Source organism: Felis catus, chromosome C1 (genome assembly GCF_018350175.1).
Source record: "Felis catus isolate Fca126 chromosome C1, F.catus_Fca126_mat1.0, whole genome shotgun sequence".
Taxonomy (NCBI): Eukaryota; Metazoa; Chordata; class Mammalia; order Carnivora; family Felidae; genus Felis; species Felis catus.
The window spans coordinates 1559962-1573518 of NC_058375.1; the positions used below are offsets into that span (position 1 = coordinate 1559962).

General features: G+C 61.7%; 1 protein-coding gene across 1 annotated transcript; it reads left to right on the top strand.

Moving 5' to 3' along the window:
- The first annotated feature begins 5 nt into the window (after positions 1–5).
- Positions 6–1398, top strand: ACTRT2 (actin related protein T2). The gene has a single exon (XM_003989440.6). It carries the CDS (start codon positions 178–180, stop codon positions 1309–1311), a length of 1134 nt encoding a protein of 377 aa, XP_003989489.3. The 5' UTR covers positions 6–177; the 3' UTR covers positions 1312–1398.
- The last annotated feature ends 12159 nt before the right edge of the window (positions 1399–13557 follow it).

Consider the following 13557-nt stretch of genomic DNA (forward strand, 5'->3'; position numbering starts at 1 on the left):
GCAGGGCAGACCCGTGGGGAGGATGGGGGGCTTTCGGGCCCGGGCCGCCTGCTAGTGCCTCCTGGGAGTCGTGGAATCCCGTGCCCTTAAAGCTTCCAGGGGGCCTCTTGTGTCACAAAGTAGCTCCAGAGAGTTCTGTCTTTATCTCGGCGAGGCACGGAAAAGGCTACCGCAGACATGTTTAATCCACACGTGTTAGATTCTCCGGCCGTGATTTTCGACAATGGCTCCGGCCTCTGCAAGGCAGGCCTGTCTGGGGAGATTGGCCCCCGCCACGTCATCAGCTCCGTCGTGGGGCACCCCAAGTTCAAGACGCCTTCGGCAGGACCCAACCAGAAGAAGGACTTTGTGGGGGAAGAGGCTTTGCACAAGCGTGAGGTCCTGCACCTGTGTCACCCCATCGAGCGGGGCCTGGTCACCAGCTGGGAGGACGTGGAGACCCTCTGCAGGCATCTGTTTGAGTGGGAGCTGGGGGTGAAGACCAGCGACCGGCCCGTGCTCATGACCGAGCCCTCGCTGAACCCCAGGGAGGCCCGGGAGAAGATGGCCGAGCTGATGTTCGAGAAGTTCAACGTGCCCGCCTTCTACCTGTCGGACCAGGCGGTGCTGGCCCTCTACGCCTCAGCCTGCATCACGGGCCTGGTGGTGGACAGCGGGGACGGGGTCACGTGCACCGTCCCCATCTTTGAGGGGTACTCCTTGCCCCACGCGGTCACCAAGCTCTACGTGGCGGGCAGGGACATCACAGAGCACCTCGCCCGGCTGCTGCTGGCTGGCGGGCGGACCTTCCCGTGCGCGCTGGACAAAGTCCTCGTGGACGACATCAAGGAGAAGCTGTGTTATGTGGCCCCGGAGCCAGAGAAGGAGCTCTCCCGGAGGCCGGAGGAGATCCTGAGGGAGTACAAGTTGCCGGACGGGAACATCGTGCGAATCGGGGACCAGCTGTACCAGGCGCCCGAGGCCCTGTTCGCACCCGACCAGCTGGGCATCCAAAACCCGGGCCTCTCGAAAATGGTCTCCTGCAGCATCACCAAGTGTGACGCCGACATCCAGAAGAGCCTCTTCGGGGAGATCGTTCTGTCGGGGGGCACCACCCTGTTCCAGGGCCTCGATGACCGTCTCCTCAAGGAGCTGGAGCAGCTGGCTTCCAAAGGGACCCCCATCAAGATCACGGCCCCCCCCGACAGGTGGTTCTCCACATGGATTGGGGCCTCCATTGTCACCTCCCTGAGCAGCTTCAAGCAGATGTGGGTCACCTCCGCGGATTTCAAGGAGTTTGGGACATCCGTGGTCCAGAGAAGGTGCTTCTGAGGGGCCATGGGCAGGGGTGGGTGCGAACTCTCCCCTCGGCATCAGCAGGACGCTCAATAAAAGACCGAACGGTGCAGCTTTTGGACACATCGGGCCGTTTATTCTAGGTGGCACCAGAGTAATTTGCGACCCTGGTGGCGAATCTCTTAAGTGGTTCCCCCCCACCCTCCTCTCCCGAGAAAGCCCTGGGTTACACCTGCAGAGTTTGCACCGAAGGCAGGGGCCCAGGCCTCATGCTGGAGCTTGATTCAGCAGGGCCCTGGGATCTGCATTTCAGATGGTCTGAGATGGTCCGCCCTGGTGGGGGACAGGGACAATCATGAGCGCTGGCCTGCTCTGGGGGCCAGCAGACGCTTACCTGGTGCGTCCTCGGCAAAGCATGGCTTTCGTTGCTTGTACGAGGCCGGGCAGCGGGAGCAGAATGGAGCCCTCGTCCTGGGCGGACGGTGTGGGGCAGCAGCAGAAACTGCCGTCTGTTTAGGACCCTCTAGGGCCCCTGCTCCGAGGGGGCATGGAAGCATCGACACCCCTACTTGATTGTCGTGATGTGTCTGTTTGTTTTTACCTCCGAGGATGTTGACGGCGTTGTTTGGGAGTAAAATACCGGCCGCAAAGTGAACAGCCGTCGATAAAGTAATGGTTGGATAAGTTATGCACAAAGGGAACTTTTCCTCATTGAGTTGGCAGAATTCTCCCAAAATAATATTGGGAGAGGAACAAAATACAGAAATGTCTTTATAAAATGATCTCCTTTTTTTTTTTTCCTGGCGAAAAAAACAACGGCACTTCCCCACGCCTATCTGTGCATGTTTTGTACTAGTGAACACGTGGGGATTTTTTTTATAGGGTAATAAGCACGTGGAGCAAAGAACGGAAGGGTAGATGCCACTGGTTGGTGCAGGAAGGAGGGGACGAGGCAGAATGCAGGGGGAAAGGAAGAGGGCAAGAGGGAGAAAAAAGTCTTAAAGACAGGACTATGTGAAATCTTAGCCTGCATGAAATACACCCATTTTTCATGTCTGCATCGTCCATAATCTATTCCTATACTTTGGCTGTCAAGCTACTTATGTCATAGTTAGAGTGAGCCCACAGTGTCTGTGAAGGTAGCAGGTACCTGGGTCCCTTGTCGAGGCCGTGACACCGATCTCTGCCTTTTAGATGGTGTGTTTGGGTTGTTTACATTTAAAGCAGTATGTTCTATCTTAACTCTGCCTCCTTATTATTTTGTTTCCTGTTCTTCCTCTCTCCCAAAAAAAGTGGTTGAACTTTTTTTTTTTAATCCCGTCTTGATGTATTGACAGGGATTTTCAGCATATAGAGTTGTATTGATTTTTTGGTGATTGCCCCTGGTGCACATCGCAGTCCACTTGGAGTGATGTTTTAGCTCCTGGAGTGAAATGCAGAAAACATACTTCAGTTGAGGTCCCTTCACCCTCCCAAGTATTAAGATAGAATTGTCCTGTTTCTTCTACACATGTTGAGAACAACCTTAAAAGGTATTCGATTTTTCCTTCTACCTTCAAACGATTTAAGGAACTCATTAGGATACCCCATAATTCGGGGCGCCTGGGTGGCTCAGTCGTTGAGCATCCAGGTCTTGATTTTGGCTCAGGTCACGATCTCATGGTCGTGAGATCAAGCCCCGCACGAGGCTCTGCACTGAGTGTGGAGCCTGCTCGGGATTCTCTCTCTCTCCCTCTCTCTCTGCCCCTCCCCTTCTTGTGCTGTCTTTCTCTGCTCAAAATAAAACAAAAAAACAAGCATTAAAAAAAAAAGACTCACGTGTCATGTGGTTACCCTTACTCTACCCATGTTCTTTGGTGCTTCTGAGGTTCCAAGGCCCCTTTCTGTTTACAAGAACCTCCCTTAGTCTTTCCTTAGGGGTAGTTTTCTAGTGGTGAGTTCTCTTGGCTTTCTGTCATCAGAGGATGCCTTTCTTTCTCCTTCGCCCCTGAAGGATATTTTCCGTGGACATGGAATCTGCAGGTAACCGTTCCCTTTCAGCACCTGAACGATGCGTGGGCCCCTTCTCCACGGCGCCAGGGCTGCAGACCAGAGACCCTCAGTTATTTGCTGCCCTTGTACAGGTAACGTGCTGTTTCTCGCTCGCTGCTCTCGAGAGCTTTTCCTTGTCTGTAGTTCCCAGAAGCTTAATGATGGTGTGTCTGGGCGTGGATTTCTTTGGGTTCATCCCTTGGGATCTACACCGCCTCTTGAACCTGTAGATGCATGCCTTTTGCCAAATTCGGGAAGTTTTGCCCACTCTTTTCGCTCCTCCCACGATGTTGTATCGTCCCCTGGACTCCTGACGGTCTGTTCATCTCTTTTGGCCTCTTTTCTTGGTGGTTCAGTTTGGATAAATCCCACTTGCCTGCTCTGAAATTCACCAGTTCTGTCCCCTCCCATGCCCCACACCGGCCCATTTGTAAATTTTAGGGATATTTTCCAGTTCTATAATTTGCCCTTCTTTTGTAAATTCTAATTCTTCGCTGAGAGTTGCTGCTTTTGCATGTGTTGCAAGGAAATGCACAATTGCTGGCTGAAACATTTTTGCGATGGCTGCTTTAAAACTCTGCCAGACAGGGGCGCCTGGGTGGCACAGTCAGTGAAGCGTCCGACTTCAGCTCAGGTCACGATCTCGCGGTCCGTGGGTTCGAGCCCCGCGTCGGGCTCTGGGCTGACGGCTCGGAGCCTGAAGCCTGCTTCCGGTTCTGTGTCTCCTTCTCTCTCTGCCCCTCCCCCCTTCATGCTCTGTGTCTCTCCGTCTCAAAAATAAATAAACGTTAAAAAAAAAATAAAAAATAAATAAAAAATAAAAAAATAAAACTCTGCCAGACAATTCCAGCCTTGGATTCAGCTCGATCTGCTGCGACAATCGGGCCTGCTCCTCGCCCTTTCTCATTCAGCCTATGATTTTCTCGGGTCTTGGTATGATGAGCGATTTTCTATTATACCCTGGAAGTTTTGAAAGTCCTGAGACGCTGGATACTATCTAATCTTTTTTGTAGTAGACAGTCCCCCCTTGGGGTGTATAGCACGAGGGCTGGGTGGAGTTTTCTGAGGAAGGGGGAGGCAGAGAGTCAGCTAGCCTTCGTCCACCATTTCCTCCGACCATCTTGTTAATGCCGGGTGGGGCTGGGGACTCAGCTCACGCGTGGGGCTCCCGAGGAGTGTGTTTATCTCTTTCCATCACACCTAAAGGTCACTAAAGGAACTTAGAGAGGGCCACTGGTCCTTACTCTCAATACCCTCCCCGTCAGGGTCACTGCTTTCCAAGTGAGGATGTCAAGCTCAGGAGCCGTGACTTTCCAAAACCACGTAGTAAGTTGAGAACCGCTCTCAGCCCAGCTTCTAGGGCTCTTTCCTCCATTGTATACTCCTTCGCACCCGCTCTGCCCGAGACTGTCCTCCTGTTACCCAGCCATACCACAAAGAGTGACTAAAACAAAGCCCCCTTTTATTCTATTCAATATACTCTGCTTTCGGGGCGCCTGGGGGGCTCAGTCGGCGAAGCGTCCGACTTCGGCTCGGGTCACGATCTCGCGATTCGTGGGTTCGAGCCCCACGTGGGGCTCTGGGCTGATGGAGGTGATGGGGGTGATATTGGCGATGATGATGATGGTGATGGTGGTGACGATGGTGATGGTGATGATGATGATGGTGATATTGGCGATGTTGATGGTGATGGAGGTGATGGTGGCCGTGGTGGTGGTGTTGATGGCTGTGATGGCACTTTTCTGACCGCTAGGTCATCCTCAGCACTTTGCCCCTGGGGTGCTCTAGCGTGGGGAGGGAACGTAGCTCGCCAGTCCCTGGTAGAGTCCATAGCAGGAGCTTCATACCAGGTCTGGCTTCTAGTTCTGGCTTCCTTGAGGGAGCGAGGGGGCCCAGGGGAGTGTCAGGCAGGCTAGACAGACGGGAGTAGCTGTGGGTTCAGCCTTCCCATCTGCGGCTTCACCCTTGCATCAGCCCAGAGTTGTCTAATGCAAAAGGTCGGGGCTTGGGGCCGGGGTGGGCTAGGTCCTGGAGGAAGGGGGGAAACCGTCCTGTGGCTTTGAGCTCCTCAGACCCCGCCTGCCGGGAGAGAAACCGAGGAGTGAATCTGAGCCCGTTTTCTATTTCTGATTTATGGGTCGCCCTCCCCACATCTCGACAGAGGCCTCTTCAAACCCCTTCCCACCTTTTCCCATCCCCATGGTCACAAACAAAATCTTTCTGTGAAGCACCATTTGGGTGCAAGGTATAATGGAGATGCTGTAGGCAGGCTAGCTCTGCTTGAGCGGAGGGGATGGCACACAGAGGCCAAGTGCGCCCCTCGCTCTGACCTGCTGTGTCCCTGGCAGAGCCCAGACCGTGTCAGCTCTCCTATCCCTCTACTGAGGGCCCCTGCCGGCCCTGCCGGACTGGTCACTCACATTTGGAAGCTCAGCCCGTGTGACTCTGGGGTCCGGGCTCCTCCGTGTTCTGAGGGCGCAGTGTTCAGCAATGCCCACACCCTGCAGTGTCTCCTCACGGTGCTCAGTTCCCCTGCTTTTAAATCCCAGCTGCCAAGAGGTTCCCAGAAGGTTCCATGAGCGATCCTGGCCGCGATTGCGAGGCATCCGCAAAGCCGCGTCTCGTGGTGGGAGCCAGACGCAGGCAGTCCGTATCAGGGTGATGGGGACGTCAGGCAGGGAGGCAGAGGACACGCAGGGAAAGCGCCTTTGTGCTCCTAACACCCACCTGTCCCCTGGATTCCGTGATCTCTGCTGTGACGGTCTCCAAGGCCAGCCCTGGACACCCCCGCGGGGCCCGTGGGTGCCAGGCAGTCACGGGCTCACCTACAGGGGCTCTGTTGCTCTCTAGAGATTTGGTCTGTGTGCCAGCCCCTCCACGTCGGGGTCCGGGCACAACACTGACCCTCAGGAAATGGCTGCGCCCCTGCCCAGCCCTTTGCTCCCTCCTGGGCCCAGGTCCGCTTGCCTGGGAGGCCAGAGCAGAGCTCCAGGCCCCAGCGGCCTCCCACCTCCCGCCTGGCTGCAGTGTGTGGGCCGAGCTCCGTGTGGCCCCAGGAAAGCCATGGGGCTGTTTGGAGTCTCCGTGTTCCCCTCTATAATGGGGTGATTACCACCCCTCCTCCCGGGGGTCACAGCTGTCCTCCTGCACCGGCCTCAACCCAGGGGTGGTGGGAGACGTGGAAGCGATTCTGGGGCCAGCTCCAGGGAGCACTGCATTCCAGCTCCAGGGAGCACCGAGATCCAGCTCTTGGGAGCATCTTGTTCCAGCTCTGCGAGCACCTCATTCCAGCTCTGGGGAACACCTCGTTCTGGTTCTGGGGAGCATCTCTGCGGAACACTGCTTCTAACTCCTGGGAGCACCTTATTCCAGCTCCGGGGAGTACCCCATTCCAGCTCTGGGCACCACCTCATTCCAGCTCTGGGGAGCACCAAGTTCCAGCTCTGGGGAGCAGCGCGTTCCAGCAGGTGTGGGGCAGCTTCTGCTTGCAGACGTGGGGCCATGAGGCCACTGGTGGAGGAGGAAGCCCAAGAGAGAGCACATGTCACTCCGGGTCTGGCCCTGTGTCCGCCATCGCCCCGTGGCCTCAACCCCGGGTCCAGGAGAGCGGGAGACACCCCCCCTCCGTGCGTCGAGTACACGGGGGGGCCAGACTGCAGATTCCCTCCCGTGAGACCGAGGGGAGGCCGCCCTCGCGCAGACGCACGGGGGAAAGGGGTCCCCGCCTGCTCACCTCTCAGCCTGGGAACGCGCCCTCTGCTAAAAGGGGCTTCAGCTGAGGTGACTGTGGTGACCGCGTGCACTCACTCACTCATTTGCTCACCTCACGGGCTCTGGTGGGAGCCCCTCCCCGCCTCCGTCCCCCATGGGGCCACGTGGCTGCCAAGGACGGGAGGGGGCATGAGCAAAGAGGGGTGCACGTGGATGGGAGCCACGGCCCTGACGTGTGGTGAACACCCACTCGCTCCACAGGAGGCAGAGCAGAGGGCCCCAGGGAACTTTGAGTCCGGCACCGGCCCAGGCTCTGTGCTTGGACACCGCGCCACGGGGGTGGGTCCAGAGCGGTGAGCCGCTCCCCCGCCAGCAGCCCCGCACGCCTGCATGGACGGGAGGCTCTGCCCGGTAGTGCCATGGGCGCCAAGGAGCCTCAGGCGTCCGGGCCCCCGCCCGGCGCCCCCTCCCATCCTCAGCCCTGAGGTTGGAAGACCCCTGTGGGACCGTTGAGCACGGACCACACTGTCCTGACCCCAGACAGACTCCCCTGGAGTCCGTGGGCAGGGGGACACCTTACCCCCTCCCCCTGATCCTGTCCCCGTCCTTCCCCGAATGTGGTGACAGGGCTCCTCTGGCCCCAGGCCTGGGGCTTACGGGGCTGTTGGGAGACACAGGCCTCGGAGGCCCAGTGCCAGCAGGGAAAACCTGTAAACCAATGAGGTGCGACCGTGGACAGTTTAAGTATGATACGGCTCGCTGACTTCCATATGAGAGGGGATTTAGGGAAGCTTAGCGTTGAGACCCGGGGAATCCAGGGCAGATAACAAGAGAACCGGGGTGGCTGCGGGAGCCGGTGCCGGCCGCCAGGGGCCCTGGGGCCCATACCTCCCCCCGGGCGGCCCCGTCCCCGCCCCTGCCCCTTTGCACTGACTCACAGGGCTGCCGTCCCCTGGGAAGGCACGGGAGGCGGGCCATTCTCGGGGGCCCCCGGCTGCCCTCTGAACACGTGGCCCGAGGGGCGGGGCGGGCATCTGTGGGCAGAGCAGACCGACCGCATGGGCACCGACCCCCAAAGAAATGCATGTGACTCTCCAGCCTCCCAGAGGCCCCACGGAGAAGGATCGGGTGGTGCCCCGGCTTCTGGACCCCCGAGCCGTGAGGCCCACGCGCGCGGCCCCCGCACCCTGGGCCCAAGGAGACGGCCGTGGGGAGGGGCTGCAGCTGAGGGGCCGGGCAGATCGACATGCCTCCTGGGGTCCACGACGCGGGCTGCGCGAGCGCCGGGAAGGTGACCTCAGAACCTGAGGTCCGGGGGGCAGGCACGAGCTGGGGGGGCAGCGGTCAGGCCTGAGTTTCCTCACATGCTTGCCCGGGACCAGCACAGAGAGGCCGGGCTCCAAGGGGTGGTCTGGATGGCTGGCCCTAGATGAGCAGCTGGGTCCCCGTGGCAGGGCTCAGGGTGGGCCCGGTAAGGACGGAGACACAGCTCCCCTGCCCCCACCCCTGCCCTCGAGGCCTGAAGCAGGGCAGAGAGGGCGGAGGGCCCCGGGTGGGAGAGACCCTTCTGGGCTCTGCTCACTTTTCATTGTTCCTACAAGGTTCCCGGGGCACTGCCCCATCCCTGCCGGGCCCCACGGGGCGGGCAAAGACCCAGGCCCTGGAACATTGTCGTTCCTGGTTCCCGTGGCACAGGACCTGGCCTGTGCTCGCCGCTGTCCCGGGGAGGGGGGGGGGGGAACCTGAGGCAGGCCCGGAGCCCCTGGGCCCTCAGCCGCTCCCAGTCAGGGAAGCCGGTGCTGGTTCCAGCCTCACGGTTTTGCTCAAAATGAAAACCCCACGAGGGTGCCCACGATCCTTCCACGAGCGCCTGTCCCAGCTGCGGGCAGACCTGTCACCAGGCCGCGCGTGCACGGCCGTCAGCAGCAGGCGGCGTGTCCCCCGTCCTCTTTCTGGTGAGTGTCCAGGGCCTCGTCCCCGTTTCCCAGTGCGTGCGGATCCCCTGTGTTCGGGGCTCGGTCAGCCGGTGACAATGCCCAGCACCCGGAACAATGCACTCATTGTCACGGCCGGCCCTGGCTCGCGGCGCGGAAATGTAAGACGCGGGGCCCCCAGTTATCACGCTCGCAGGGAACGGGGCTGGGCTCCAGCTCACACGAAGACATAATAATTCTCACCCATTATTCGAATCTCCTGTTTCCCTCGCCCCACCTTTTGGCGGCAACAGCCGAAGGGAGAGGGTGGCGGGGCCGTAAGGGCACAGGACCGTGGAGTCCTCACACGTGGGCATCTGGCCACATCGAGGGCCTGGGGCCACGGCCAGGGCGCCGGACACGGCTCTCGAGGGGGCCTGGCCGGCGACGAGGTCATCCGTCAGAGCACTCCGGGATCGGCTCCCCGCAGCAGTCGTCTCCTGACCCGAGGCCCACGGTGCTGGCAGGGCCGGGGATGACGCCAGGAGGGACGCAGTCAGAGGGCGGAGGCGGCCCTCGGCCCGTGCCGGCCAGCTCGGTCGGAGACGGCGGCTCCTGGCTCCCGGAGGCCGGGGGCTCCTTCTGCCACGGGCAGTCCGCCTGCCTGTGGTCGGGGGCCACCGCCAGGGACCCGTCCCAAGCCTGGGGGAGGGCGCTGGAGGCCGGCCCGCCCGCTCAGGGCCATTTCAGGCCTCGCGGAGAGGCGTCCGCGGAGAAAGCGGATACCTCACGGTTATGCAAGCCGGGTCTCCGAGGATGGCCGCTGTCGGCAGCCAAGACAAGCACGGTCCGCTCCAGAGCGAGAGGTTGTTGGGCCTGTGAGGGGAGGCGCGGGGAGGCGGGGAGGGGGCAGGCGTGGCGGGGCTTCTCCAGCGTCTCCCCGCTCCGCACGACGAGACCTGCTCGCCTCACGCGCGAGCCGCACATCTGGGTCTGGAAGGGCGCCCGGATGGAGGGGTGTCTGCCGTCTCCCCCGGCCCCGGCGGGGGCGGGAGGCCGAGACCCGTCTGATTACCGGACTGGTGCTGAGCGAGCAGCGGTCTGTGCACCGGGGGCCATCCAGCAGGAGCCCACAGTGTCAGGTGTCCCCCGTGGTTCAGGAAACACGGGGACAGTGCTGTCCCTTGCACCGGGGTGCCACGGAGTCCGTAAGGGCCTGGGGCACGGAAGAAACCCCCAGCGTGGACCAAATGGAGGGCTAGGTCGAGGCGGGGGGGCGGGGTGGGGGGCTCCCGGCTGCATGGGAGGGGCTGTGAGCCAGAGGATGGCGGGAACCGGGAGCAGAGAGCAGGCTGTCCCTGCGCGGGGACCCCCCTGTGGCGAGGCAGCACACCCCTTTCTGGCCGACGTGGCTCCGGAGCCCGGGATACGCAGCAAGGGCCGCACGTCCAGGTGGAGGCATTGCCCGCCGGGGGCAGCCGCACCCCTGCAGGCTCAGCGGGGAGAGACACAACTCAGCGGCCCCTCGTGTGTGGCCCTCAGGCTGCAGCCTGGAACAGCGGGACGAGAGGCGGTCCGGCAGCCAGCGGAGTCCCCCCTCCGCGCACCTGGGCTTCATGAAGACAGACGAGCCGAGGGGGGAGGCTCTGCACCCCCAGGGCGGGGCCTTTTATCTGCCGAGGAGCTCAGAGAATGTTTCACAGAAAACTCATCCCCAGGACCATCAATCAGAAAGTGGAAGGAAGACGCCGTCAAGACCTGAAAATATGGGCTTTGGCCTGTGCACGTGGGCGGTAAGGCTCTTAACCAGAAACACCTGGCGAAGTGGGAGCAGCGCCCCCTGCAGACGCCTTCTGGCACCTGCTCCGGGTCCCACGCGGACCCGCGGGGCCGCCCTGGGGCTCCTCCTCGCCCTGAGGTCCGCGGGTGGGCGGGAGGGGTGGGCTTCAGGGGAGCCCCTGGATGGGGCCGCGGTCAACCCCGCCGGAGCCCCCCGGCAGGGGCGGGGCCGCATCCCCGCGCCGGCCGTCCCGGCAGCGTCCCCAGCGGGGAGGGCTGCGCGGCCAGCAGGGCAGGGAATGACCACAGCTGGCCGTCCCCCTCCCGGGTCCTCACAGCATGCCTAACGCTCCCTTTCTCTTCCGGTGAGCGGAACAGGGCAAGTGGGCAGCTTTAGCAGACAGGGGGACACCTAGACGGTAGCCGCGTGCCGGGGACAGAAACGCACGACGCACCCCGCGGCCGTGTGACTGCGGGCCGGCCCCGAGGCTTCCCGCGACGAGAGACGCGGTTCCAGGCTGGGGAGGGCGGGTGTGCCGCCGGAGGCCAGCGTGGACCTCGCCCGGCAAGACGCTGGGTGGCCGGCCGGCCTCTCTGGGTCCGCGGTGTGTCCTGTGATTGACAGGCCCGCGCCCCGGCCCCAGGGCCAGCCCCCATCACACAGGTGGCTGTTCACGGAGGTCGGTGTCCCCGCAGCGACGGGCGGCGACCCGAGCACCCCCGGGGTTAGCGCAGTGCCAGGAGGCTCGGGGGACGCCTCGGGGTCCTGGGGGTGCCTGTGAACTGGGAGCAGGGGGAGTCCACCACCCAGCCCCGGCTCCCAGCCCCCCCCCCCGGTCCCTGCCCCCCCGGTCCCTGCCCGTCCAGCCGGGACGTCTCTGCCCTTCCTTTGGAGAAAGGTGCCGCGGTGGGGGCTGCAGCGTTAGGGGTGGGCATCCGTCAGCAGAAACCACAGATTTTTCACCCTCAACAGAAACGCGCATCGGTGATAAACGTGCCCGACATTTCTGCGGGTGTGAGCCTCCCTCAGCCTCAGTGCACAGGGCCCCCGCCTCCCCGTGTGGCCCTAGCGCGTCCCGGGTGATTCCCGGTGGGTCTGCCTGGGGCGGGGGTGCTGGGAATGCACGGGAGAAGGCAGACCCAGCGGGTTTTCCGGGGCAGGCAGCCTGTGTTCCCAGGGGCAGGCGCCAGGGCCCTCCCGTCCTCTCCCTGCTGGGGACACCCTCGCGCCCTCGAGGGCAGACGACCGGGCTTCCCCGATGCAGGCCGTGGTCAGCGCGTGGAAACGCGCCCCCAGATCCCGCTTCCAGGCCTGTCCCGTTTTCCCCTCAGGACTCCGTGGTGACGTCACCTTCACGAAATTGTCAGCATCGTTTGAGACGTGAATGGCTTTACTTGTTCGCAAGCCAACCTGCACGTGATCCGGTCCCTTCCGCGAGCTGAGCCACAGCCAGAGCTCGGGACACCCAGCCCTCACCGTGGGGTCCAGGGCAGAGGTTCCTCTCACCGTCCTGGCCGAGCCTGCAACAGGCGAGCGATGTCCAGTGTCATGGGTCAGCTTGACCAGGCCACAGGGCCACACGTTGGGTCAAACACCGGTCTAGACCAAGCCGTGAAGACGTTTTTAGATGAGATGAGTGTTTAAGTCAGTAGACTCTGAGCAGAGTACGTGGTGGGCCTCATCCGATCAGTTGAAGGCATGGCTAGAACAAAGACGGAGCTCCAGCCGGGGGTCGGGGGGCGGGGAGGAGCTCTGCCATCAGACAACCTTCGGGCTCAAGCTGCTTCAGTTCTCTGGGGCGCTCTGCACGCGTGCGTGCGCACACACACACACACACACACACATACCCTAAGGGAAAGTGTTTAGGACATTCAGGGCAATGTGCTTTCTACTCAAAATACCCCTCACCGTCAGGCACTCCCCACAGCGCAGGGGTGCCGGGGGACGAGCTGGGCAGGGCCGGCTGGGGACTGGCACATTCTGGGCGAGCAGGTGGAAACCCATGCTGGCCGGCTAGGGGTCCCTCTGCTCAAAGCCGGCTCACCGCTCGCCACCAAGCCCGCCCCACACGCCTCGCACCGCAGGGTCAGTTTCCCTAGGCACCTCGGGGCCGCACCTTTGCCGGGGGCGTCTCGGACGCCTGGGCCGGTTGCCCACACTGGCCAAACTCTGCGCCTCTGCACACAGGTCTGCATGAGCGCCAGAGGCGCCTGGGTCCGAACGTGAAGGGTAGGAGAGTGACGTTCGGCCACTGAGCAGCCAGACGGTGTGGGCCCCGGGCAGATCCGATGGCCACGCGCCAAGCTTCTCCGAGCCCCTTATGCCCCGAGCTCGCAGAGACGCCGCGAACATCGCCCGAAATGGCTCAGTCAGCTTGCAAGAGGCTAGGAAACAGCTCGCTTTTCTGAGAGCCGGTGAATAAAATATAGGAGCCAAGCTTTCAGAACCCAAGTACACACTTAAAGTTTCTGCAGCCAAAGCACAGCAAAGCCCAGACTTTGGGGGAAAAAGTCACTCTAATGTTGAAACTAGGCCACATAACGTAAGTTACCGTGAGCCTGATGAACCGTTAGCGGAAGGAGTTGAGTGACCCATTTGGCTGACGCGTCTTCAGTGACTCAGCCCCCGGGCCGTGACTCTGGCCCTCAGGGCACAGGCCGTGAGCACCAAGCGGGCTCCTGGCCCTGCCCGGCTCGGCCTCCCAGATCTTGGGGACCCTCGGAGGTGGGGGGACGTGCATCGCAGGCTGTGGGGGCGCACGCACACGCAGAGGCACACACACGTGCCCACACGCACACACGCCAGAGGTGCAGACACACGTGTGTGTAAACACGCGTGCACATGCGT